General features: G+C 48.8%; 1 protein-coding gene across 2 annotated transcripts; it reads left to right on the plus strand.

Moving 5' to 3' along the window:
- The first annotated feature begins 1,729 nt into the window (after positions 1-1,729).
- Positions 1,730-25,987, plus strand: STX16 (syntaxin 16). Of its 2 annotated transcripts, none has more exons than XM_090286603.1 (8): positions 1,730-1,994; positions 19,183-19,290; positions 19,669-19,809; positions 20,523-20,688; positions 21,436-21,527; positions 21,895-22,038; positions 23,185-23,265; positions 25,650-25,987. In XM_090286603.1, the coding sequence occupies exons 1-8, from the start codon at positions 1,863-1,865 to the stop codon at positions 25,752-25,754; spliced, it is 969 nt and encodes a 322-aa protein (XP_090142729.1). In that variant the 5' UTR covers positions 1,730-1,862; the 3' UTR covers positions 25,755-25,987. The 2 variants fall into 2 exon arrangements, with proteins under 2 accessions (XP_090142729.1, XP_090142730.1); XM_090286604.1 differs by having other exon boundaries at positions 1,730-1,943.
- Positions 25,988-27,344: the final 1,357 nt, after the last annotated feature.

Below are 27,344 nucleotides of genomic sequence, written 5' to 3' on the forward strand. Positions count from 1 at the left end.
CCAGCGCCCAGCACCCGGGAAACGCGCGCCAAGCCACACGTGTGTGTAAAGTTTGTGTCACGCAGGAACAGATACAGGGAGCAGGGCCCGGGCCCAGACTGGGGGCCGATTTTCCTTTGTTGAGACCTCGCGCCCGAGCCCTGCCCGGCGGCTCCGCGGTGGGCTCGGCTTGCCCCGAGGAAAGCCGGCCCGGCCTGGGCAGACGAGGCCGCCCAGAGCCTCGACCCCGCACCCGCTAGGTCCACACCGCTCCCCGCTGCGGCCCCGGGGGACCTCGGGCCTCCCTCGCCGTGCTCGGGCTAGAGCGGCTCGAGGCCGACGCTGATCCACGGAGCCCTGGGCGGCGTGTCGGGGTCGCTGGCCGAACCCCCCGCCCCCGCCTGCCCGCGGGAAAGCGGGGCGCACGGGGTCAGGACCAGCACGCGGGCGCGGGGGCCCACTCGGCAGGAGAAAGTTATTTGGGGGGAGAGGGGCTGTCAAAGTTTCTGGGCTGTCTCCCACTTGAGATTCCACAACCCTGCAGTGCCCCCTACAGAAAGCGGCCGCCGGGGAGGGCGGGCGCCCCCACGACCCCCGACTGCCGGAGGCGGCCTGGAGCTCTGGCTGTTGCTTTTGCCTTTTTTTTTTTTTTTTACCCCTTGTTGTTTTTCAGATACATCTTTTTTTAGAATTGAAAAAAACAAAAAAACAGAACACCGAGCGCGAGCCTCTGCCTGCAGTGGAGCGTGCTCGGCCTCCAGAGGCAGTCGTCCCCAACTTTTCCGCTCCCGCCCGACCCCGCGCGCCTCCAACTTCGGCCCAGCGGGAGCCCAAATTTGCCTGCCGCACGGCTCCACTCTAGTGCGCGCGCCCAGGCCCCTGGCGGCGGCCTGCAGCGTGGGGGCCACACTTTCGAGGCTCAGGCCCGCCTGCCCGCGCGCACGCGGCCCGCGTCTAGGCCCCGTTAGGGACAGGGAGCCCGGGCGCCCCGGGAGCGGCCCGGGAGGGGGCGGGGCGCCCCCGCGCCCTGGGGCCAGAGGGCAGGGAGCTCCCGCGCCCGGAACGTTGCGAGCTAGGCTTGCGAACGTCGCGGGGGGGCACTCTCGGGAGACGGACAGGAAGAGGGCCAGGGGGGACGCCAGAACCCGGGACCACAGTACGGAAACGGCCCGGGGCCGAGCTGCACTCCCGTCCCGGGATGGAGGGAGCCGGAGGAGAGGCGTGAGGGGGCCGGGAGGCAGGCCCCGCTGCCCTGCTGGCGGCCAGCGGCCCGTTGTGGCAGTCGGGGAGCTGACACCCCAGACAGGGACGGGGTCAGGAGGTCGGGCCCGGGCCTCAGGAGGCGCAGGCGGCCTGCAGTGCAGGGCCCCAGCCTCGCCCCGCTGTGCAAAGGCGGCCAGCGCCAGGCCCCGAGTGGGGAAACTGAGGCAGGCCCAGGCCTCAGGGCACGGCCCAGAGGCGCGTGCGAGCCAAGCTAGGGGCAGGGTTCGAGGACCTTCGCGGGTCCCCGAGCCTCGAGGCGGGCAGGGGGCTTCAGGGCCTCCCAGCCGTGAGCTGGATTGGCGAGAGAGACGCTTGTAGATCCGAGGTTGGATTGGGGAGGGGTCTCCGGGGCGCTGAACAGCCAGCCAAGGATTGGGGGGCTGTAAGTGCTTGGAGATCGAAGGCAGCGTTGGGGAGGGGGACTCAGGCAGCCGGAGAGACTAGGCGCTTATTTGGGGAGGGGTCTCCGCGCGCGCGCGAAGCTCGGAGCGCGAGGCCTCGTCGAGAGACGTCGCCGGGAAGGGCGGGCCGCCCGGGCCAGGCCGAGAGCAAGAAAGTGACACATCAGGACTGTGCAGTGGGCGGGGGGCCCCTGAGCGGGGGGTCACAGAGGGGGCGCCATGGCCACCAGGCGTTTAACCGACGCTTTCTTGTTGTTGCGGAATAATTCCATCCAAACCCGGCAGCTGTTAGCCGAGCAAGTGAGTAGTCACACCACGTCCAGCCCTCCGCATTCACGTAGCCATGCTGCGGTGAGTCCTCGGGCGGCCCCGCCGACACGCGCCTCGTGGGCGCCGCGGCGCGGCCCGTCTGTCTGTCTGTCTGTCTCTCTGTCGGAAAAGGAAGGCCAGGAGCAGTGCGGTGACGCCAGGTCTCTTGGCGCCCGCAGCCCCGGATGGGGGAGCGAGCCGGCTCGGGGCGCCCGCCCCACCTCTGCCTGCTCGCTCTCCTCCCGCCTCACTTCCGCCCCCCCGCCCCCCCGCCGCCGTCACGGCACGACAATCCGCCTCCCATTTACATGTGTTTTAGCGCTAAGATTTGGAGGCTTTCTGCAGCCTTTTTGTTCCGTTTTGTCCCCCCCCCCCCCCGCCTCCCCCAGCAGCCTCACTTTGGTTCTGATGGCCAGGATGCGGGATCGCAGCCCCAAATCCTTGCAAATGAACGACACCCTCCCCCAGGGGACGAAGGAGTTGTGGGTGTTTCTTTTGTTGTGTTTTTTCTTTTTCCTTTCTCTCCTTTTTTTTTTTGCCCGTTTTCTTTTAATGGCCTCGCAGCCCGCTGTGTGGTCGTGCACCCTATGAATAATTGCTTCACTGTTTTTCCTGGGGGCCCATGTGTGAGACTGGAAGGTGCTAGCATCTTCGTTTTCCATTTCCCAGACAGGAAGTTAAGCTTTTCCCTCCATTCAAATTAAAAAGAAAGAAAGAAAGAAAGAAAGAAAAAGTGTGAAAACGAACCCCCCGAATGGCACAGGTTTTTAGATTTAATTAACTTGAACCCTTCTTTAGCCCAGCAGAAGAATCTGTACAGGGAGGGCCGGGAGAGATGGCTGGTTTTGTGTGTGTGTGTGTGTGTGTGTGTGTGTGTGTGTGTGTGTGTGTGCGCGTGAGATGAGGGCTTCTTCCCCCTTTGTGAGCCTCAGTTTTCTGCTGTTAATAAGGGGAGGGGGCCAGGGGCTATCTGGATGATCTAGACAAGACAGGAGTGACTGGCAGCTTTCTAATATCTTAAATGCAAAAGGGGAGTTAGGAAGCTGGTTTGCAGAGGGGGCTCCAGGCTGTAGACAGCCCAGGTTTCAATAGAGGTGGCATTGGAGGCAGAGGGAATAAGGTCCTACCCCCAAGCCACATTCTTGGGGTTATACTGGAAATGTACAGCTTTGGGGGTCGCGCACTTATTTTACCTCTTAGGGGTTGTATTGCCTTTTCATTTGTTTCTTAATGACTTTATCTAAGTGCTTCAGAAAAATCATGCCACGTGTCTTAATTATTGACAGGAGGTCTACCCAGGCAGTTTTTCCTTTCTGCAAATCCCAGGTGGAAACTGACTTTGGCCATGATTGCTCCTGTAGAAAGGCTCTTCTGAGCCGTGTGAGCAGTTTTAGGAATAAATTCACATACACTGAGATCAAAAATCACAGAAAGCAGGGATGGTGTTTAGGTTTTTATTTTCTTAGGATTGAGGGTGTTTTTTTTGCATGTGTAAACTGAAAGAAATGGTATTATACTGAAATGAGTGTAAAATAGAAATGGTCTAATACCTATGCTAATTTTGAAAAGAATATTCTGAAATAAACCAAGAATTAGAGAGTAGAAATTGAATGAAAAACAACAACAAAAAAAACCCACATTGGAACTTGAGTTTTGTTAAAAAAGATAAAACAATTGCATGTCCCTTAAATGGCTCAATTTCATACTAGCTCATCGGGGAAAAAAACGGTAACTAAAACTCAGCATGGTTTCTAAAGTATCAGTTTTAATTGACTGAAAACATATTGTTTGCATTAAATTTTTATAAGGTTCAAAACTATGAAACGTTGGGTGACATGAGACTTTTATTAATCATAATAATAATTAGGTCAGACAGTTTAAAAACCTGGTGTCGGAGACTGGCAGCTTTTTAAAAGTGCCTCTGTAAGTCAAGCCAGTTTTTAAAAAGGTTTTCTAAGTTAGGCAATTAAAAAAACATATATATAAAAGCTAAGCCAAATAATTAAAAATTGATACCTAAAGTACACAATTTGGAAAAATAGATGTCAGAAAATGTACACATAGATAAGGCAGACAATTTCTTGAGAGATTTCTAAATCAAACTAAAATTAAAAAATATATGTATATATAAGCCAAGTCAAATAATTAAAAATTAATACCTAAAGCACCCAATTTGGAAAAATAGATATGTCACAAAATGTACACATAGGTAAGGCAGACAATTTCTTGAGAGTAGATTTCTAAGTCAAACTAAAATTAAATATATATAAAAGCTAAGCCAAATAATTAAAAATTGATCCCTAAAATACACAATTTGGAAAAATAGGTATGTCATAAAATGTACACATAGGTAAGGCAGACAATTTCTTGAGAGTAGATTTCTAAGTCAAACTAAAATTAAATATATATAAAAGCTAAGCCAAATAATTAAAAATTGATCCCTAAAATACACAATTTGGAAAAGTAGATATGTCAGAAAATGTACACATAGGGAATGTAAGCAGTTTCTTGAAAGTAGATTTCTAAAACAAACTAAAATTTAAAGCAATATATATGTGTGTGTATATATATATATAGGCTAAGTCAAATAATAAAGAATTGATACCTAAAGTACACAGTTTGGAAAAATAGCCATGTCAGAAAATGTTCAGATAGGTTATGCAGACAATTTCTTGAAAGTAGATTTCTAAATCAAACTAAAATTGTAAAAAACATTATATATATATATATACACACACACATATATATATAAGCTAAGTCAATTTAAAAAATGATTACTAAAGTACACAATTTGGAAAAATATGTGTCATAAAATCTACACATAGGTAATTCAGTTTCTTGAGAGTAGATTTCTAAATCAAACTAAAATAAGAAGAACATATATATGTATGCTAAGTAAAATAATTAAAAAGTCATACCTAAAGTACACAATTTGGAAAAATAGATATGTCATGAAATAGACACATAAGTAATGCAGACAATTTCTTGAAAGTAGGCTTCTAAATCAAACTAAAATTAAATGTATATAAAAGCTAAGCCAAATAATTAAAAATTGATCCCTAAAATACACAATTTGGAAAAGTAGATATGTCAGAAAATGTACACATAGGGAATGCAAGCAGTTTCTCGAAAGTAGATTTCTAAATCAAACTAAAATTTAAAGCAATATATATGTGTGTGTGTATATATATATATATATATATATATATAGGCTAAGTCAAATAATAAAGAATTGGTACCTAAAGTACACAGTTTGGAAAAATAGCCATGTCAGAAAATGTACAGATAGGTTATGTAGACAGTTTCTTGAAAGTAGATTTCTAAATCAAACTAAAATTTAAAATACATATATATATGTATAAGATAAGTCAAATTAAAAAATGATACCTAAAGTACACAATTTGGAAAAATATATATGTCATAAAATGTACACATAGGTAATGCAATTTCTGGAGAGTAGATTTCTAAATCAAACTATAATTTAAAAAACATATATATAAGCTAAGTCAAATAATTAAAAAGTCATACCTAAAGTACACAATTTGGAAAAATAGATATGTCATAAAATGTACACATAGGGAATGCAGACAATTTCTTGAAAGTAGATTTCTAAATCAAACTTAAATTAAATATATATACATATAAGCTAAGCCAAATAATTAGAAATTGATCCCTGAAATACACAATTTGGAAAAATAGATATGTTAGAAAATGTACACATAAGGAATGCAAATAGTTTCTTGAAAGTAGATTTCTAAATCAAATTTCAAGAAATATATGTGTATATATAGGCTAAGTCAAGTAATTAAAAATTGATACCTAAAGTACACAATTTGGAAAAATAGATATGTCATAAAATGTACACATAGGTTATGCAGACAATTTCTTGAAAGTAGATTTCTAAATCAAACTAAAATAAAAAAAACATATATATGAGCTAAGTCAAATAATTAAAAATTGATACGTGAAGCACCCAATTTGGAAAAATATATATGTCATAAAATGTACACATAGGTTATGCAGACAATTTCTTGAAAGTAGATTTCTAAATCAAACTAAAATAAAAAAAACATATATGAGCTAAGTCAAATAATTAAAAATTGATACGTGAAGCACCCAATTTGGAAAAATATATATGTCATAAAATGTACACATAGGTAATGCAGACAATTTCTAGAAAGTAGATTTCTAAATCAAACTAAAATTAAAAAAACATGTAAGCTAAGTCAAATAATTAAAAATTGATACCTAAAGCACCTAATTTGGAAAAATAGATGTCATAAAATGTACACATAGGTAATGCAGACAATTTCTTGAAAGTAGGTTTCTAAAACTAAAATTTAAATATATATGTGTATATATAAGCTAAGTCAAATAATTAAAAATTGCTACCTAAAGTACACAATTTGGAAAAATAGATATGTCATAAAATGTACACATACGTAATGCAGACAATTTCTTGAAAGTAGATTTCTAAATCAAACAAATTAAAAATACATATGTAAGCTAAGTCAAATAATTAAAAATTGATACCTAAAGCACCTAATTTGGAAAAATAGATGTCATAAAATGTACACATAGGTAATGCAGACAATTTCTTGAAAGTAGGTTTCTAAATCAAACTAAAATTTAAATATACATGTGTATATATAAGCTAAGTCAAATAATTAAAAATTGATACCTAAAGTACACAATTTGGAAAAATAGATATGTCATAAAATGTACACATAGGGAATGCAGACAATTTCTTGAAAGTAGATTTCTAAATCAAACAAATTAAAAAAACATATGTAAGCTAAATCAAATAATTAAAAATTGATACCTAAAGCACCTAATTTGGAAAAATAGATGTCATAAAATGTACACATAGGTAATGCAGACAATTTCTTGAAAGTAGGTTTCTAAATCAAACTAAAATTTAAATATATATGTGTATATATAAGCTAAGTCAAATAATTAAAAATTGATACCTAAAGTATACAATTTGGAAAAATATATATGTCATAAAATGTACACATAGGTAATGCAGATAATTTCTTGAAAGTTGATTTCTAAATTAAACTCAAAATACACATCTAAAAACATTAGAAAATATTTTCTGTATGTTATATTATTTAAAATGTTACATTTATTAGTCTGACTATTTAAACCCTCAGATCATTTAAAATACTTTTGTAGTCAATTCAGACAATCTAAAAAATAGATTTTGCCATTAAACAAAAATGGTTTGCCTAAGTTTAGAATTAAAAAGAAAACACATTTATGTATTTTAATTGTGTGCATTGAAAAACACACGGTATGTCATAAATTTCTGAAGTGTTAAGGGGAGAGGTGTTATATCTTCAGTTTGCTTACAGCTGATTTACAGAAACTTTCTACACATGCACAAAATCAAATATGGCAAGGGTTAACGTGACTAAGCAGAGGGTACAGGTTTTCAACTTTTCTGGGAGTCGGAAAAGTGTTACACACGTTTTGGGGGGAAATGCGTATCTAACACGGTGTTTAATAACTACCGAGTAAGTGGTGCAGAGCTCTCACTGCAGATCCAGCTCGTAAAAAACGTTATCCCCTTTTCTGACTTGAGAATTTTAAAACCATGTAGCAAATCAAAGTATAGCTGTCAGATTTGAACATGGGCTGGGTTTTAGGTGATATTAAGAAATTATTAATTAGACTAATTGATTTAATTTCTAATTTTGTGGAAGGCCTGCTGACATTTTTAGTGGGGAAGTGTCACAATGTCGCTTCTTAGTCTTAACCCCCTCAGATGAAACCAGGAAGGCAAAGCGCTGCTAACTGTTGCGTGTGGTGCTGTGTGGGGGGGGTGATGCTATTTTACATGCTTCTCTGGATGTGTGAAAATCAGAAACACAAACTTGAAAAGTATATATACCTATTATGTTACAAACATGAGTAAAACAATTAAAAGGAGACAGTTTGTAAATATCTAAAACTCCAGTAATTAGGAAGGAAGTAACTAAACTCTAAAGTTTCACTTAATTTTTAAAATCATACCCTGGAATTTCTAGTTTCTAGTTTAAAAAAAAAGGCTGTAGAAGTTTATTCTCACGTGTGTGTGTATCTCACACAACTGAAAATAAATGACATCTAAAGGGACAGTTTTTTTGTTTGGTTGGTTGGTTTTTAGTTATAAACTGGAATGTCCACATTCTTGTTTAAGGAAAAAGCCGTGGAAATTGGTTATAAAGTGGTGTACGTGTGTATCTGACGTCAAACACAAAGCACACCTGAAGCCTTAGCATTCAAACAATTTCCCCAGGCAGTTTTTTGCCTCCTGGTTTGGGGGGCGGGGGACCCAGGAGCCGGCTGGTGGTGGCGTGGGGTTATTCTGGGGGTTATTCTGGGCACCTGCACGTGCGCGCTAACAGGCGCGTGCGGCCTCCAGGCAGATGAGTCCCAGCAATTGAAGACGTGCAGGGACAGAACAGCACAAAAAGTCCTGAGGGCCAGAAGGGACCTAAAGGTCACCTGGTGCCTGCCTTCCTCGACCACAGTCTGTGATGGCGCCAGTCAGATGGCCATAGAAAATTCCAGCAGCTTCTCACTCCACTGCTCGGACTCGGAAAAACTCTCTGCCTCGGTTAACCCCAGCGTTGCCTGTTACCGTGCCTCCCGGGGCCCTAGCCCAGGTTCTGGCCCTTTGGGCCTCTTCTTTCTTCAGCATGACAACCGGGCAGGCTTCTAGTTCCCAGCTCGGCTGTCCCGGCTCAGGCAGCAAGGTTTTAAGTTTCTTGCCAATGAATGAAGTCGTTTTTGTGTGTGTGTGTGTGTGTGTCCTTTTTAAAGTTCAACACCCAGGACTGAACAAAATTCCACTTAATTGTGTTCTTGGTTGTATTGCTCTTAGTGAAACGAATAGTTAAACGCAGACTGGGGTTAGATTTTTCCACTATCAACAAAACACAGTTGTTGGCATTTCTCATTCATTCTGTTTTGGCCTGGGCCTCTGGTTCCTGTCCTGGTCCTGCCTCGGGGCAGCAGGAAGTAAAGGAGGGAGCATTGGACTGAAGTCTGGGAATTCAGGGCTCAGTGTCACTGCCGTGACTCAGAGTATGTCTTAAGGCAAGTTTTTCATCTCCTTGGCTCAGTTTGCTCTGTTTGTAAATTGTAAATTGAGGGATTAGGTGGTTTCTGGTGGCCCTATGGGTCCACCCGTGCGTTCTCAAGTTCTGCTTTAACACCTTAGTTCTCCTGACCAAGGCACACAGCCTTCGCGTTCAACTTGAAAAGGAGAATTGCACAGTCAACCACAGTGCCCGGCAGAAGCCCTCAGAAGTAGCTCCAGTGGGGTGCAAACGTAACCTTGACGTTGTATCAGCCAAATGCAGGTTTCAGGCAGACTCGTTCAAGCAGATACAGGCTGCCTGGCTCTAAGAAAGGTAAATAGTCATTCAGAAAATGTGTATGGTCTGGAGTGAACGAATGAAAAGAAGCAGCAGGTTGTGGTTCTGATGTGCCTGTCACCTGCGCGATTCCCTTTGACCCCAGGATGCTGCGACAGGCGTTGCACCCACTCCGTTAGTGCGCGTCTGTGCTCGGCTGTACAGTAACACGTAGTCTGTACACAGGAGCCGGAGGTCATTGGTCTCAGATTAGTTTGAAACTAGCACATTGTTTTTAATAAATCATGGTGTGCTTTGGGGGGAAAAGAAACTAAGGATTAACTATGGTTATAGGAAACCTGGGGTTCTGCTTCAGCCTCCACTGTGGTATCTGCTCTGATTTATTGAGAGTTTACTACGTGCCTGGCGTTCGGCCAAGCCCCCTCCACGGGCAGCCCCCACTGATCCCCACAGACCTCTGTCCAGTGAGTGCTGCTGTTCTCCTCATGATGCAGATCAGGAAACTGAGGCTTAGAGGCTTCTGGAACCTTGTCCACTGTCACCCACCTAAGCAGATCGGGAGCTCAGGCAAACCCGGCCCCGGGGCCTGTGCTAGCCTGCTGGGCCTCAGTGGCTCTGGCTGCGGGGCTGCGGGTCCTGGGAACTGCAGGGACCCAGTGTTTACTTCGGTTTTTTCCTTACAATAGGACAGCGTCTTTCTTTATCTCACTACACAACCGTACAGCGTCCACTTTAACTTGCATATTGAAGTTCTAAGTTTCAGTCAGGCCGAGTCTGTTGGAAAATTAGTTCTCTGCCTTTAGAATCCAAGTATGAAATCATTGTATATTTCTCTTTAGATCTATTTGCTTTTCTGCTTCTAAAGATTCCATTTGAGCAGTGAGGCTTATTCGAGAATAAGGGTACTTTGTTGGATAAAAGTGAGGCAAACTTTTATTTTGGCAGGAACGGAAATAAAGTAAATATCACTATAGCATAGACCTGTATTTCCAACTCATTTTACTCAGCTTTTCCAGACTTCCTGAGTAAACACAGATGGGTTTCCACTTATTTTTCAGTTTTATGTAGAAAGTTCTTTAGACTATAAATTCCACATGCTACTTGGAGTTTTCAATATTTTCTTGATTGTATGCCATTGGCAGGCCGGCAGCCTTGGATTTAGACGTTATAAAGATTTAGAAGGTGGTGGGCAGTAACATGTTTTCATCTGGCTGTATTTTAGGGTTTTCCGATGGTAATGCTAAGTGTTGTGGTTCAGGTCTTGATAACATTTTCTGGAATTTGGTGGCGGGGGCAGAGGGGTGGATTTTGGAAGCCTTCTTTTGTTAAGTAGCAAAATTGGGTTAGGGGTGGGGTTCCTTGGAATAGATGACTTTCTGAATTTAATTTCCGATATGGTGTGGCAGTAGCTGCCTATCACTTTTGTAATTCCCCGAATTACTCATAAAATTATAGAGAGGCTGGAAGGTGGGGTGGAAAGAGGCCTGAACACCTGGGTCTGTCCCCACCCCAGCCAGTAGTGACGAGTTCTGTGACTTGGACAATGGATTTATACATTCTGAAGCTTGGTTTTCTTATTTGTAAAAACAGGAGTGGTATCTAGCCCATAATTCTAATTTCACCTCTTATCAACTGGTAATTGTGGAAACCAAAAGATCGGGGTGTGTGCTTGGTGAATGACCCAACGGGACAGGCGCACGTGCAGCCGAGACAGCCACCATGCTTCGACGCATTGATGCATTGCTGCTCTCTGCTCCCGCCAGGGGCCACTGCAGAACGCGGTGTGCGCACGGGACCCCTACGTCAGGCGCTTGGCCTGAGTCATCTTGTAGCAGTAAAAACACTGCAGTGCTTTGCTGAGGAAAATGTTAAGTTCTTAAAAATGAAAACTAAATGAGCAAATACATAAATATAAAAAAATACAGATGTTTTATTTTCTTTTTCGAATAAAAGGTAATTAAATCAGATTTCCATTTGACACCATCTTCTCTATTGATATCTTCTGTACTACAGTTACGGCACAGGGTGTCTGTATAGTTCTGTCTTGCTGTCAACAAATTATTGAGGGAGTGGGGAGGACTTTCAGCTTTCTGTGTCAGATGGCTGAATTTTTACGTAAAGGAATGTTTAATTACATTTCTATTGCTCGCAGTGTTTACTAATATCTTGGCCCTGAAAGACCACTTTCATTTGCACTATTACTTTTTAAATAAGTTATGTTTTTTCTTTTCTAAATTCACTGCTAAGCATAAAAAAATCAAAAGAGTGGATTATTGAAATTCACCACTAATTTATTTCAGGGATCAATACTGTAAAAAACAAAAACAAAAGAAGACCTAGTTGTTTAGATTATCTATCATTAGTAAATGTCTATTCAGAAGACAGAGTTCTACGTTGATCTAACACAGAACCTTTATTTTTCAATTGAAATTTAATCCTCTGGCTGCCGGAGCTTCTTCCTTCCTACTAGCCCTTAAAAAAAATCTCTTCTTCTCTGTTTTTATTTGTTTACTTGCTTCTATAATAGCTTTATAAATAACCGTGCTTTCTAGACTAATAGTAACATATGCCAAGCAAATGGGAAGAGTTTTCCTTTGCTTTTACCACCTGTGCCTTCCTCCGGGAAGCCGGGTTCCTCGGCTGGCTTGTTAATAACGGCCCCGGAGAAAGCCGGGTCTGCGGGACTGAGTTTGTGGGCGCCTCCCGTGTGTGGTCACTCCAGTGTGATCTGCACACAGCCACAGGCCATTCTTGTGGGTTGTTCATTTTCTAATTTCAATGCATTTGCAGGGCTGGTTTGCACATTAAAATATGCATGTATCTGACATGGTAAAATCACACTTCATCTTGGCGCTCTTTATTTTCTCTTCCTAAGGGGGATTTAGAATATTGTATGTGAGATCTGCTCTTTATGAAACAGACGAGCATTACATTTTAGTGAAACTCAAGCAAATGTGTTTTATTGGTTTCTTTTGTGTTTTAATTTTTACAACTATGTATTTTTTTTTCCCTGTCACTTCCAAAACAACAGTCACAGTACATACAAGTAAAAAACATATTGATGTAGCTTTTTTTTTTTTTTTAAGGAAGAATCATAATGGGGATAGTGTTTAAATGCCTTGGTTAGTAGATCTTTATTTTTAGTCAACTTTAGAGTTATTTAAAATCTTAGTATTTTCTCAACTGACCATACCTTATCTGTCTGTCTGTCTGTCTCCATCCTGCTTCCTTCTTGCTGTCCCTAACTGGATGGGACCCATGGGAACCACATAACTCTTCAGGAGCTGGACGAGGTATTGTGTTTTGAATATTTTTGTATGTTAGTTCATGAAGTTATGCCTTTTTGTTTGTTTCTGAAGTCTCTGGTCATATATAAAATGCTAACAGCTTACACATTTTAGTTTTTGTTTTGATTACTTATAATTGCTGCATTTAACAATTCAGCACAGGGTTTACTGAATATATTTTAACACCAGGTGAAGGGAGGATTTAGAGGAAGATTTGGGAACAATATTTACTCCTCTTGGGAAAGTGACTCAGCGTTGGGAGCTCAAGAGCTGGAACATTTCCTTGAATTTAATAAGCCAGGTTGTTTTTAGGATTATGCGTGGAGCCACCTTGATTTCTGTGGGGTCGCTCAGGTGGAGTGGAAGGACCTGCCTGAGGACAGCCACCCCCTGAGAGGGTCCTCACAGCCCCTGCTGCGCGGACTGGGTGGGTCCTCCGGGACCCCCGCCTCCCCATTCCAGCAGACGCTCTGGGCCTTCGCTTTACTTGTAAGCGAGGCTCCCAGAAGATGGAGAGAGGGCATCCCCGTGGCACCTTGTTCTGGCAGCCGGTGAAAGAGTCGAGGAAAGGGGGACTGAACTCTGCTTGTTCATTTTGTGTGGTTCTGGTGCCTGCTTTGGCGACGATGGCGCAAAAATATTTTTCCTCGGGGGTGGGCCTTTCGGAAAGAGGCATTGGGGGAGTGTTGTTTATTTTGGCTAGTTTAATTTCAAAGAATGAACAGTGAGCTGTCTTCAAAACCAGCGGGTTCCTAACTTCTAGATTAAGACCTACCTGTGAACTCTAACCCTGGACGAGTTGTGATGACGAGGAGAGACGGGGAGCAGCCCGAGGCCCTCACTGAGCAGCGGCTGAGTCGGTCACGGAGCGCTGCCACCTCCAGCCCGCGAGTGCAGACGGTCTGGTGCAAATCCGTGCGGGCCCCGGGACGCCCCCCGCTTGTTGTAAAGAAAAATAACTCGTGTGTGTACTTAGAAACTTTCTGAAAAGAGACGCAAGGAACTGTTGGCAGTGGACACCTTCCAGGAAAAGTCTGGGGTAGAAGAGAAAGCTCCTTTGCGTTGCAAACCTTTTTCTTAGGTTGGCTATGTGTTTTTAAACCACGCGCACGTATTTTGTCCTTAAGAAACAAGTAGTATCTGAAATCAGTCTCAGCTGGTCGCCCCGGCGCCCGACCGGGGAGGCCAGGGCCGCTGCCGCCCCGGACCGCGAACGGACACACCCGGGGGGCCGGCCCGGGCGGCGGGTTTGCTGACCGGACTGGAAGCATTAAGGCTTGGGGCTCGGAGAGCAGGCTCTTAGGACAGCTGTCGCCCCTTTCTGAACAGTCTGGAAAGGGACGCGTGGCCCCCAGGAGGCCTGCGGGAGAGCGGAACACACGCGGGGCCGGCCTGATGCTGCGGGAGCGCCGGGCACTTGGCCCACGCGGGGGCGGCACACGCAGGGGTCTCGCCGGGAACTCACAGACCCTCCGCGCTCCTCGCTGTGAGCTCTGGGCGTCTGGGGGGCTCTGCGCGGTCTGCTACCCGAGACCCAGGGGAGTCGCTTTCTCCACCGCGCACCCGCGCACTGTTGGGGTTCCCTGGCCTCGGAACCCAGGCTCCTTCTGGGTGCCCATGGCCGCCTCCCCCGCTGCAGGGGTCCACTAAACGCTCCTGCCCGTCACCCGCAGCCCTGTTGTCTTCGGGGCGAACTTCCTTCGTTCCGTCCTTTGGTCGTGGGCTCAGCCAGCTGACGGCCCTGTGTGCTCGTCACCGCCGCGTGCCAGGTGGAGGGGCTCCCGGCCTGGGTCCGGGCGAAGGCCGGCTCCCCTGGCGGCCAGGGGCCGCCCCAGTAAAGCTGTCTGGTGGCTCCGGTGACCTGTCCACATTCGTGGTCGCAAACCAGCTCGAATTCTGCGTCCTGGGGGCACCGGCCTTCATGTTCCTCTAGAAACGCTAAGTGAGGGGTCCCTGAGCAGGAGCCCAGCCACCACGTGGTCTCTTCCAGACGTGCCCGGCCTTGTCCTTGATCTCCGCTTGACTCCTCTCTCCCGTTGTTGGGTTTTTAAAATTCTAAGTAGAAATATTCGAGAATTATAAGAAGTGCATGTCAAGCTCCCAAACCACATGGCCTGGGGAAGGCAGGGTGAACTGGTGAGGACATGGGGGGCCCCGGGTGGCTTTGAGACGGTCTCCGAGCCCAGCCGGGCCTCTGCGTCCCTGCTGTGTGAAACAGTGGTCCCCTGGCCCCCTCTGCAGGCTTGCTGTTGGGCCTAGACCGTGACCCCTGGAAGTGCAGGGCCCATGGAACACAGGTTTCCATTGCTGCCTCCTTGTTGTTGAGGAAAAAGGAAAACCCATTAAATCAGCAGCGTTAATGTGTGAGTGCTGTGGTTCTCTGATTTTTTAATTCTGTATCTTGCACATTTAAAAAAGTATCTATTTGGAATATTTACTGTTTCATAATCAAAAAAGTAAACACTATTTTAAGAGTGTCATGCACTTACAAACAAACTAGCGCTGACATCCGACTGTCGCTACCCACGGGCCTCTCCCCTGGAGAACGGAGGTGTCTGAAGCCTAATAGCCTATGGACCACGGCGCCCAGCGAGTGGGGCCGCGGTCTGACGTCGCCGCCCGGGCTCCAGGGCCGCCCACGCGCGGAGCGAGGTGCCAGGCTGCCCTCTGCGTCCCCCCGTCTGGACTGGGGGGAGTTCCCTGTTGCCGCAGACGGCCCGGCACTGCCCGCGCTGACCAGCATTCCGGCTGAACCGGGTTCTTCTCTCAAGATGGGGGCGTGTGTCTGACTTCTTTAATCTTAGCAGAGGCTTTGCCATTCCTTCATCTGACAGTTCTTTCCATCGGCCTTCCTTACAGGAAGGAAGGCTGAGTGTTGGAGCAGCCAGGTACCCTGTGGGGCGCAGGTGGGTCCCAGGGAAAGAACTTTGTGAAGCCAGCGGGAGGCCTTTGGGCGCGCCCTCTGAGCGTCCGTGGGAGCCTGAGTGCTCTGGGGAGGCTGAGTGAGGTGGCCCTGGGCGAGGGGGGGTCCCTGGAGTCCGCGGGGGACAGTGCTGCAAGCGAGGAGGGGAGAGTTCTTCAATTCATAATTCTCCTGAGTACAATTTTCTGCTTAAAATGTTTTCTTCTTTAACAAATATGGATTTTTTTTTTAACTTCAGAAGCAAACATTCTTTTAAGAAAAGCTTTAGCCCTGGCTGGTGTGGCTCCTCGGATTGAGCGCCGGCCTGCGAGCCTAGGGGTCGCCGGTTCGATTCCTGGTCAGAGCACAGGCCTGGGTTGTGGGCCAGGTCCCAGGTCGGGGATGGCTGATCGATCTTTCTCGGGCATATTGATGTTTCTCTCCCTTTCTTTCTCCCTCCCTTCCTCTCTCTCTCGAGATAAATAAAAGCTTATAAAAAAGAAAAGCTTTAATCACCAACATATATCTGATCATATATCTGGAGGGGGCACTAAGTTGAAATTCGGCAAGACTAAGTAAAGAGAATTAAAAATCTGTCAGTTTTCTTAAGGTCTGTATTCACTAAGCAGCTTTTTACGATGGATCTTAAAAAGATAAGAAAATATGTTTTTAAATGGCAAGTGGGATTTCTGAAGTTGCAAGGGTGATTTTGTACTTAAAATATATTTTTATGTTCATATTTGTTTCCGTTTTTAACAGTTGACATTTATCTTCTATTGTGTTTTTCCTTCCCCAAAATAGTACAAACTATGATACATATTCCAAATCCACGTCAGTAAAATAAATGACACATTTCTCCTGAGTAGGGCTGCATTTCTTTGTCACGACGAGCTGTTTACTGTAGACTCTGTTATAAAGGGGACAGATTATTCCCTATTTGAAGTTCGCAGCCCTAGAGCATCAGCTGCTCTGTCTTACTGGTAAAACCGTGCTAGTGCGTGGGCCCACGAGGCCAGCTAGGTGGGCCAGCGTCAGTCCCTGTCACGTCAGGGGGGAGAGGCACTCAGCAGAGTGTGTTTTTTCCAGTTTTGATTTACATGCGTTTTGGGGGGTGGGGGGACAAGTCCTGTGTAACATCAGGTCCTGCTTAAGAGTTGACTGTTTCAACTGGCTTTTCATACCCGGTTGGAAATGTCTCATTTGTTTCAGATAAATTGATACTAATTACTGTGTATGTCATTTAGATAAATATCTCTAAATCTTTTTTAGTTTAATGTGTGTTTGCGAGAAGTAAAAATAAGACCCCGTGTTTAAAAGCTACAAATAAAATCAACTAGTGTTCCTGCTTTATTGAGATCCAGTGTGTTGATAAAATACAATGGGTTCGATGATAAATTGCCAGAGCCCATGAAGAGGCGCCCCAGCCCTTGTAGGTTTCACTTTGTGTAAACAGCTGGAGGTGTAAGTTCAAGTTCGGCTCCAGACGGGCAACAACTCTGTGTCCAGCACTGGCTCTAGAGCTGGCGGCCACTGAGAGCTGCGTGTGTGGTTTGTCCCTTGGGCCTTGGTCAGTGTGCTTTCCACGAAGTCACACCTCCCGGTGAGTGTGGCAGGCCCTGAGGCGTGAGCTGCTGCCTCACACTGTGCCTGCCCTGTATGGGGCGAGGTCTGCACCTTGTCCCTGTGTCCACAGATGTCCACCGGGGAGGCTGCTTTCTGTTGACATTTATGGGCTTGGGCATGGGCGGGGGGGGGGGGGGGGGACCCTGCCTGTAGTTACTAGTGCTGTTGGTGGGGACTGACAGGGACCTGAGGCCTGTTTTATGTCGTCGTTTTAATCTGAGGGTTTGTTGTCCTGATTTGTTTTCTTAGCAAATTGCAATTATATTTCATGGGCCTGTCAAAGTGATTGGCAGCTGGTGGAGTGGGTGGCACTTCTGGAGCCAGCCAACCCAGGCTTTAATCCGTCAGTAATAGCTCAGTGACCTTGGGCCAGGTACTGAACTTTTCTGAGTTTCAATTTCCTTATAGGTTGGAATAATAGGTTCCTAGCTCATCTAGCTTTTGTGAGGATTAAAATCATAAAAGGAATGTAAGATTACTATTAGTGAACTCCACAAACAAGCCAGGTGGCAGGGATGAGGATGCCTGCTCCCCGGCCTCAGAGCCCCAGACGGTGCAGGCTGGCTGACGAGCCTTTTTGTTTTAAGACCTGAAAGGACGCTGGGCCTGCAGGGGCCACGTGGCAGGGACATGGTGACTTACTCACAACTCAGACTCCGGGGCAGTAGTGGCTATTCCGGAACCTTCTGTGTGGTCTTTGCGTTTAGCGCGCTGCCTGAGTCCACAGAATGCTCTAAGAAATGGGCAGAACCCCACTAGAGGTGCAGGGGAAACCAAGGGGAGCCCCCCCGATTGCTTGTAGGAATTTTGCAGTCACCTCCTGTTCAGAGTTCAGGGCTCATCGCTGGAAGAATGCTTTTAATCTCGGGTTTTTTGTAAGGTGATATTCCCCCCTTCGTCTGTGGGTTTAAAATTTTTATCTTGTTCCTTCATTGTTAGAAAAGCAAACAACTGTTTGCTGAGAGAATGAAAAAGTAAATTTAGACAGACGCAGAGAAGGGGGAAGAAAGGCAGTGTCAATTCCTCACCCAGCTTTGCAGCGTGGTTCAGAAAACGGACGCAGTGTTACCCACAAAGGACGTGTGTGCTGTTCCCCTTTAGTTACTGATCCTCACCTGGATCTTTAGAAATGGGCACTTATGAGCCCTGCGCTCTGGAGGGTCCCTCCAGAGCCTTTCTTCCCGTTCACCGCCTCCAGGCGAGAGAACCCCTTCTGCAGGCCCCGAGCTGCGGTACCTTCCAGGGGAAGTGTTGCCTGCGGACATTTAACCAAAGAAAGGAAATGACCGTGTAGAACTGCACTGAGACTTTCAGGATCACTTTCCCCAAATGGTAGATCATTAGCTAGCCGTTTAAGCATGTCTTTCACACACTTTCACACGTGGTTAATGGTCTTGTGACCTAGTCAACCGGATCAGCCCCGGTTCCAGAATAAGCTGGATGTGTGGAAGTGAATGTTACACTGTTGAACTTTGTATGTTTGTTCCACTTACGGCCTGGCATTTCTTTTTACTTTTTAAAAAAAATGTTTGATTACAGCTTCCATTTAACATTATTTTGTGTTGCTCTCTGGTGGACAGCGTTAGCGGTGAGACCGTCACGTGCGTCCTGTGTTTCCCGCCGCCGCCTGGCACCGCCCAGGGCTGTTGCGGTGTCGTTGGCTGTGATCACTGTGCTGTCCTCCGTCTCCCAGCCTGGTGTTTTCTTTTTTACCTTGTGTCTGATCACATGAACTGTTGAGTACTAAGAAGTTTTTCTTTTAAGGAGCTTTTGTTGACTTTTTTATGACATTTCTATAGGCAGATCAAGTCCAATTCATGTTCACAAGTGTATCCAAGAAAGTTAAGAACTGGTGCATGAAAAGATAGGAAACCAGTTCCAGCCTTAGTGCCCACAGAGGTCAGTGTCTGGCCAGGCAGGTGCGTCGTTCCCCCCCACCCCCCGCCCTGCCTCTGTGTTTTCTTAGGGAGGGACACTGAGCAGGGAGGAAGCATGTGCTTAGCTAACCCAAATCTGGATAACTTTTGCCGTGTTCCTTTCTTTCCCGGCAGCTCGCTGACGACCGTATGGCTCTGGTGTCGGGCATCAGCTTAGACCCAGAGGCAGCGATTGGCGTGACAAAATGGTCGCCTCCTAAATGGGTGGACGGAGTGGATGAAGTAAGTGAATGTTAGGGCCACACCATCTTGTTTATTTCAGCGATTGTGACATTAACCTACTTCAGGCTACTTGCCGTAAAACACCGATGTGGCTACGCTTGAACGCCTTTCCGGGGGGACTCGCGCTTTCGGCCCACTGGGTGTGCACGCCCCAGGGAGGGGCGGGGGCGCTTGAGGCTTTGTAGCAGCATCTGCCTGCCCGACAGAAGGAGATGGGAGAGCTGGATAGCATGGAGAAGTGGCGTTTGAAGTTCTGGGTCTCTGAATAGAAAGCTACCTGTGCACGGGCAGCCCACACGGGGGCTGACGGGGGCCTGTGCCCGCGTGTGCCTGACTGTCCCCCGGCGTCAGTGGGGCTGTGGGGCTGCCTTTGTGCAGATCCAGTACGACGTGGGCCGGCTCAGGCAGAAGATGAAGGAGCTGGCCGTCCTGCATGACCAGCACCTGAACAGACCCACCCTGGACGACAGCAGTGAGCAGGAGCACGCCATCGAGATCACCACCCAGGAGATCACGCAGGTGAGCGGCGGGGGCACCCGGCCCCCAGGCCGGCCCAGCGCAGCTCCGAGGGCGAGGCAGCCCTGCCCCGTCGTGCCGTGTCTGGAGGAGAGGGGCCTGCTCCTCAGCTGTTAGAGACACTCCTGTGCGTTGATTCTAAAAAGGGAACCCAGAGCATTTCTGAGGTCCGTCGTTTGGTCCAAAAACGTGTGTAACTTCTGCTGTGTACTCCAGCCTGAACGGCTTTCGTGTTAAAGATGGCCCTCGTAATTGGGGACTGGGAGTTTCTGCCCTAGACTGAGTATATTAGTATCCTAGAAAAAACCTCCTGGAAAATGCTAAGTTTGAGTGACTTTAAGTGACACAACCAGTGTAAGCGTCAGTGGTCACACGATCTGTTCGTTTGCATCCCCTGGGTGCTCACGGGAAGAGGAGGGCGGCGCCGAGGGAAGGCTCCCCGGGCGCGGCCCTGCGGGTCCTGGCTCTCGGCAGGGACACAGGGGCCTGGTTCTCCTCTGCCCCCGACTCCAGGGTGCCCGTCTGCCAAGTGGGGGTAACAACACGTGCCCCCTGGGAGGGAGGGCGGGGCGCACACGCCCCCCCATGGCTGCGGTTCCGATCTGGGCCGGCGCCCCGGGTGCCAGCCGTGCCTTGCGCGCCCCTGCTCTGGCCGGTGGGTGTGGGCAGCTTTCAGCTGCGCGGGGACAGGCATAAACATTCAGGGCCCGTCCCAGCTCTTCCACAGGTGCCAGCGTGCAGTGCAGGCTCTGCCCAGCCGTGCCCGCCGGGCCTGCTCGGAGCAGGAGGAGCGGCTCCTCCGCAACGTGGTGGCCTCGCTGGCGCAGGTGCTGCAGGAGCTGTCCGGCGGCTTCCGGCACGCGCAGGCCGGCTACCTGAAGCGTGAGTGTGGGGCCCGAACCAGCAGCCTCAGGGCCAGGCTTGCCGCACTTGACCTCGCCTAGCCTTGGAGAAACTGGGAGCTTTCTAGGTGTTGGAACGGGGAGCCAGAGTCACAGTAAAGCTCCGTATTTCCAGAGCAACCCGAGCAACTGAGAGTGCCTGGAACCTTTTTGGGGGTGGTTTTAACCCTTCCGGGGACGGGGTGGTGCTCGGGCTTCCAAATGGTGCAGTTGGCCGGGCTGCACCCTCCCGGTCACCCTCCCGACTGCTCTTTCTCACCATTGGAACCAGCAATGCCCCCGCACCCTAAAAACAAGGCCTTCCCTGGTCTGACAGCTGCATGTTTGTATTTTAATTTTATTAATTCTAAAATTTGATTTAGAGCCATTTGGAATTTGTACTAGAGATGTTTCTAGAGAAAAACATTGATTTTTAAAAATGTTTTGTAATAGCAGTTAAATATTTTGCTTCACTTAGAGATTCTCGGACGGTTGTGTCACTTTGTCCCTCACTTGGCACCCAGTGAGTTGCACACGTTTCCAGTGTCGCTCTGGCCGGACCGACCCGAAATGTTTGCACGTCCTTGTGTTTGCAGCCTTTTCTGCCCCGCCCCCACGCACTTGTAGAGCTGCTGAGAATATCTCCAGTTCGACTGTTTAGTTTCAGTCTCGATGTCCCTTTTTAATGGTGGAACAGTAACCAGGATGGTTTGCATGTTGGAGTAAAGTGAATTCCTCTCGGTGACAGGCATGAAGAACCGGGAGGAGCGGTCCCAGCATTTCTTTGACACGTCAGTGCCGCTCATGGACGACGGGGAGGATAACACACTGTATGACCGGGTACGCAGCAGGCGGAAGGCCAGCCCTCGGGCCTACTGCTCCCTCCTTCCGGAAGGCTCCAGGGAGACCTCGTAATCTGCCTCCAGAGCCCGGGGCGGGCGCTCAGGGTTCTCCCTGCTGGTTTCGCTGCCAGTCCTTGTGTGGCTGCAGACAGGGGGTTCTCGCCACGCACCCTGCTTCGACCAGTCCTGTCATAGGTCCCGCTTGCTCTGACAATTGGGCTCTTTCCAGTTAGGGAAAAAGACGTGTTGATATGTTGTTCATGGGTTTTACAGAACTGTTTCCAGAAACCGTTTTCTTTGGATCATGTCTGGTGTTCTCAGGGGGGAGACATCTAACGTAAGACTCTGTCCTCTTGTTTGGCTAGGGTTTCACAGACGAGCAGCTGGCGCTGGTGGGGCAGAACACGCTGATGGTGGAGGAGCGGGAGCGGGAGATCCGCCAGATTGTGCAGTCAATTTCCGACCTCAATGAAATCTTCCGGGACTTGGGAGCAATGATTGTAGAGCAGGTACATGAGGTTACTTACCTTCCTCATCCATGGGTTTTCCTGCCACAAAAGCTGGTCCTCCAGACCTTTCTGACTCTGCACTCCTATCGAGAAAAAAATTGCACCTATTCCCCAATGTATGTGTATGCGTATGAGTGTGCACACATGTACATACATGTATATATACACAAATTATATACATATACTGCTTGCATTCTTTATATTAAAAAATAAAAAACCGATAAACCTTTTTTAGATAACCAAATGTCAGTAGACGCTCTTACATTCTCTGCCCCAGGGGTGCTCGTGAGCACGCCCCTCATGGGGCCTGGCTGGTTCTGCCCACGCTCAGCAGTGACGCTGGCAACAGATACGGTTCCCCTTCTAATTGTGGCACGTGTGGTGGCAAATGGAACCACCGGCTTTCAAGCGGATTTAAATTGTTTGTACAATCTGATTAGGGTATCTTATTATCTTAACCGGTAGGGCTTTAGGTCCTGATGCGTCTAAAACCAGGCGAGAATGGAGCGTTGAGGCCACACAAGATCTAGTTTCATTAATTACTGCTGTGGTGCCCAGGGCGCTGCGCCTCTCTCTTCCAACGCACCGCACGTCCCTTCGGAGTCCTGCTCCTCCAGATGTCCGGTGTGCCCTGCGCTGTTTGAACCAAGAGATTAAACAATTATGAACAAATTCTCCTTGAGGCAGACGTGAGACTCCACATGGAGGCCTGGAGCCCGCCTCCCTTGCTCTGACCCGTGGAGGTCTGTGCTGGCTCCCGCAGACATGCTGGTCCGCTTCCAGGCCCGGGCATAACCAGGTCTAGCTAACCGGGCGGCCTCTGCTTACTTGAATCTAAGTATTTAAACAGCAGGTGGGCACAGATGCTCGCCCTGGTCCGCTCGGCACCTGTCTCCACTGACCTGTGTATTTTTAAAGCACCCGGAAGTCTGCGTGCGGCACACCCTATAGCGGCGAAGTCCAGAGCAGAAACCCCCGTTTGGTGGTCTGTCTTCCTCGTGAGCTAGGTCTCGCAGCCGACTGCGCGCTGCCTCGCGTGCCCAGCGGCCGAGAGCCCGGGCGCCCCGGGGCGTGGTGACGCGTGTTTGTGCGTGCACTTTCCCCCCGTGGGGTTGCTTACTGTCTGTCTCTGTCATTTCTTACCAGGGCACAGTCCTTGATAGAATCGACTATAATGTTGAACAGTCCTGCATCAAAACTGAGGATGGCTTGAAACAGCTGCACAAGGTAATACCCTCTCTTTCAATAGTCGAGAATTGGAGGAAATGTTATCAAATATCAAAAATTCATAGGGGGTAGTCGTCCGTCACAACGTGTCCACTGTGAGTCGAGGTGCAGCCTTGCACAGTGGGCAGGCAGTTCGCCCGGGGCCAGCGGCGGGGCCTGCTGCCGTTCTGCCGCCCTTGGTGTTTCCGGGAGCACCGCGCGCTGAGGGGTGAAATTGCTGAGAACCCCCTCTAAGACGGGAGGTTCTAGAGCAGCGGTTCTCAACCTGTGGGTCGCGACCCCTTGGGGGGTTGAACGACCCTTTCACAGGGTCACCTAAGACCATCGGAAAACACATATATAATTACGTATTGTTTTTGTGGTTAATCACTACGCTTTAGTTAGGGTTGGGGGTCCCCACAACATGAGGAACTGTATTAAAGGGTCGCGGCATTAGGAGGGTTGAGAACAACCACTGTTCTAGAGGGACTGGGGTCTTCTTCCTTTTGGAAAATGTTCGTTCTTGGAGTCTTCTGGTTTAGGAAATCCATTGAATGGGGCGTTTGCTAAAATGTGGTTGAGCATCCTGTTTGCTGGCTGAGGCTGACGCAGCCTCTCGTACCATGACACACTTCTGATGACTTGCTGGTGGAGCATCACCCTGGAGAAGATGGAAATCTAACTTTCCTTTTTAATTACCACAGTACATCTGTGCACTTACCTTGACAAAAGAGTAGTTCGTTGAAGTGAGAGTATTACTAGCTCTCTTCTTCTTTGCTAATAAGGTGGCTATTTCAGGAATATTTTCATGATATTTGTTAAAAATGAATGAAAAGCATCTTAGAACTCTTGTAATCATTTATGAGAAACACGTCCATACACTGCTGAGTGGCCCTTGTATGTAACTGGGAGCATGTTTTCTTTCAAAGGAAGAGAATACTTCACAAATAAAATATATCCTGCTCAGCTCCTTCTCTTTGACCCCCACTGGTATTTCTGCCACATCCTGCGCGTTTTTCCAGTTCACTCATGTGCTGTCCCTTCTTCTGAAACGGGTCACTCTCTCTAGCAGAGAGGGCCCCTCTCCGAGTAGCATCAGGTGCGCAGGTGAGGCTGGGCACCGGCCGTCGAGCACCCTGGGCTCTTGGTGTGGCGCTGGGCATGGCGTTTCCCGGCGCAGCCTGGGAGGAGGACAAAAAGCCTTTCCTTGTGTATGCAGAGGGCTTTGGAAGCATCTGGATTCATTTGGTGGCCAAGCCTTGTCTATTCAAAGAGTGAAACCGACTTGAGTTTCTCACTCTCTAATGCCCAGGCTTTGACCTGCTGTGGGATTGTACATTGGCTGTGAAGTTTCTTAAAATCTAGTAGAACATGTTTTGTAATATAACAGATAAAGGGGAAAGCTTGTCCGCGGGAGTGAGCAGGTCTAGTGGGAACTGAAATTTTGTTTTAGGTCCTCCTTTATCAATCATTTTGAGAGGTTTTAAAGTGTATCATGCAGCGCTGGTGTCCCTGGTGTTCTGGGTCCATCATTGGAAACGCAGGCAGGCCTGCCTTATTGCCCACGCCAGGCCGCTGCGGCTGGTCTCCTTGGCCGTCGGCTCATCTAAGGCGGCCGGGCCACGGGAGTCGCTTCCCACCGGAGGCAGGGCTCTCCAGGCCTGGCTGTGCTGACGTTTCCCCTGCGTGAGGAGGGGTCCTGCGGGAGGCGCGGCCCACGCAGCAAACAGAACTGCAGTCGGGTGGGTGGGGACGTGGCAGGGGGTCAGGAGAGACTGGATGTCCTCAGCTGGCGCCTTCACCGGTGGCTGTCCCCTTGGGCTCTCCCACGGGTGGAGAGATGGCGCCAACAGAGAGGCTGGGCACGCGGTGCTGGACGTGGTCCCGGATGCCCTCACAGCTCCTCCCCGCTGCCCTTCCGCGCTCGGTGTCTGCAGGCAGCGGGGGTGGCCTTCGGGTCGGGCCCGTGCCCGGCCAGGCTGGGGGCGCGGGTGAAGAGCCCTGGCAGCGCCCCTCTGTTGTGTCCTCTGGCCGCAGGGGCTCATCTCGGGGGTTCCGGGAGGTGCCTCCTGCCCCGGTCCCCCATGGGGAGCACTTTCCCAGTTGTGTTTCAAAGGATGGCTTTTCCCTTGGTGCCCTGTTCGCGGGCGGTGGGACTCAAGCTCCTCGGGGCTCCCGCCCCACACTGGCCGCCGCGGTTCCCTTGGGCGGCGGAGCGGTTTCATCACGGAGGGGTGCGCTTCCCCGAAGAGCGCGGGCGCGAGCGGCGGAGGGCGAAGGCGAAGGCGGGCCTCCTCTCCGTGGGGCCGGCAGCCGGGGCCGCTCCGCGGGGGAAGCCCGGGGCTGGACACAGGCGGCGCTGGAATTGGGGGAAATGACCGCCTTTTTCCCTCCTCTCTCTGTAGGCAGAGCAGTATCAAAAGAAGAATCGGAAGATGCTTGTGATTTTAATATTATTTGTCATCATTATCGTCCTCATTGTTGTCCTCGTCGGCGTGAAGTCTCGCTGAGCGGCCGGGGTCTGTGTGCGGCGCGGATCGGGCGCGCGGGGCTGGCGGCCGCTGCCCGCCGAGGGGGCGCCGAGGGCACGTCTCGTGGACTCCTCGGCGGCGCTCCAGCGGGGGCGGCCTCGTTTCCTTCGCTGGCGACACTGTAAGGACCTCGGCGCCGCCGCAGACCAGAGCCGGAGCCCTGCCATCAGTCCCCGTGCGGTCCTTTAGCGGGAGAAGCGGAGCGGGCGCGGGCTGCGCATGTGCTGTTCCTCCGAGCAGGCGTGTCTGAGCAGCGTGTTCGACCAATTTTGGGGGGAAAAAAGGAAAGCCATTTGGTTTTTAAGATTTTGGTACCAAAAGTTAATGGTTAGAGGCAAAAATGCCTCTTTATCTTTCTCTGTTTATTTCCCAGTTGAGAACAAGCTGAGAGGTCCTTTAAGAATTTATAATCCGTTCCCCATTCCCTTAATGTCGCTTCCTGTCACTGTTAATGATCAGAGTAACAAAGTGTGAACAGTAAGGAGCCATCATTGGTGTTAATTAACACATTTAGATGGGCCAGTTAAAACAGCTTCGTAAGTTTAAATTAATTGTAAGCAGAGCGGTCCCATCTAAGACCTGTGCGCGGCGTTCCTGCTGCAGACGAGAGGGCTGCCGAGCGAAACCGCCGGCGTTTCCAAGTTGGTGATTCGATCTAGCCTCACATTCAAAGGAAGCTTGGCAGTGTCCTGGAAGTCACCAGAATCAGCCAGTGTGTCCCTGCGCGCATCCCCGGCCATCCTGGCTCAGTCCATTGCTTATGTACCAACTATATAATGACCTGCTCAAACCAGCCACCCCTTAATGAACTGTGAATTTACACAGAGGCCGTTCTAAATGGGCCACCCCATTTGGGTCTCAAATTATTAACCAGACATCACTCCATTCAAAGTAAAATATTCCACCAGAGGTGTGATTTATTGGCTCTCCCGTTGCTCCTGAACGTGCCCGGAAAGGCGGTGTGTTCTGCAGGCTGTGAAAGTCGGGGCCCGCAGCCCCTCGTCAGCGTGCGAGCAAAGCAGGTCCCAGGGCGGGTGCATCCCCGCTGTCACTGTGGTGCTCAGGTGCCCCCCGGGACTGGAGTTGGGGGGGGTGTGAGGAGGACTCAGAAAACTGAAGTCGTTCATGTTTTCACTGCCCTTGAGACCCGTATATGGTGTTAATGGTCTCTGTATAATTTCTGACGGCTTTTCCATTGTTTTTACCTCTATGTGCTACATTTTATTTGGACCAGTCACATGAAATGCTGCTCTAGAAGTTGTTTCTAGAAATGTAAACTCAAGCCCAGAGATTCAGGTTGTCCCAGCCTTCCCGTCTCAAGTTGTCGACAGTGCCAGGGAGCCACTGGTTTTATTGCTAATGTGGCCACAGAATGACCCGAAGGCATCCCTGGCATTTCAGGAAATAGTATGGTATTCCCTGACACACCATTATTTATTAGGAAAGAAAGAGAATAAGAAGCCAGCCCACCCCCCTGGCTGTCCCTGAAGTGGGGGGCTAGTACCGATGTTGAGAGGACCTAGGCGTCCTTCCTTGTCCCAGCCACCCCTAGCCCGGCGGCGCAGCCCG

The sequence above is a fragment of the Furipterus horrens genome, unplaced genomic scaffold (genome assembly GCF_987537825.1).
Source record: "Furipterus horrens unplaced genomic scaffold, mFurHor1.1.pri manual_scaffold_8, whole genome shotgun sequence".
NCBI classification, from domain to species: Eukaryota; Metazoa; Chordata; class Mammalia; order Chiroptera; family Furipteridae; genus Furipterus; species Furipterus horrens.

Bases quoted from the DNA above. Each gene is read 5' to 3' on its own strand.
- STX16 (XM_090286603.1), top strand. From the start codon at position 1,863: ATGGCCACCAGGCGTTTAACCGACGCTTTCTTGTTGTTGCGGAATAAT. The intron at 1,995-19,182 runs GTGAGTCCTCGG...CTTTCCCGGCAG, and splicing joins ATTCACGTAGCCATGCTGCG to CTCGCTGACGACCGTATGGC. The intron at 20,689-21,435 runs GTGAGTGTGGGG...TCTCGGTGACAG, and splicing joins GCAGGCCGGCTACCTGAAGC to GCATGAAGAACCGGGAGGAG.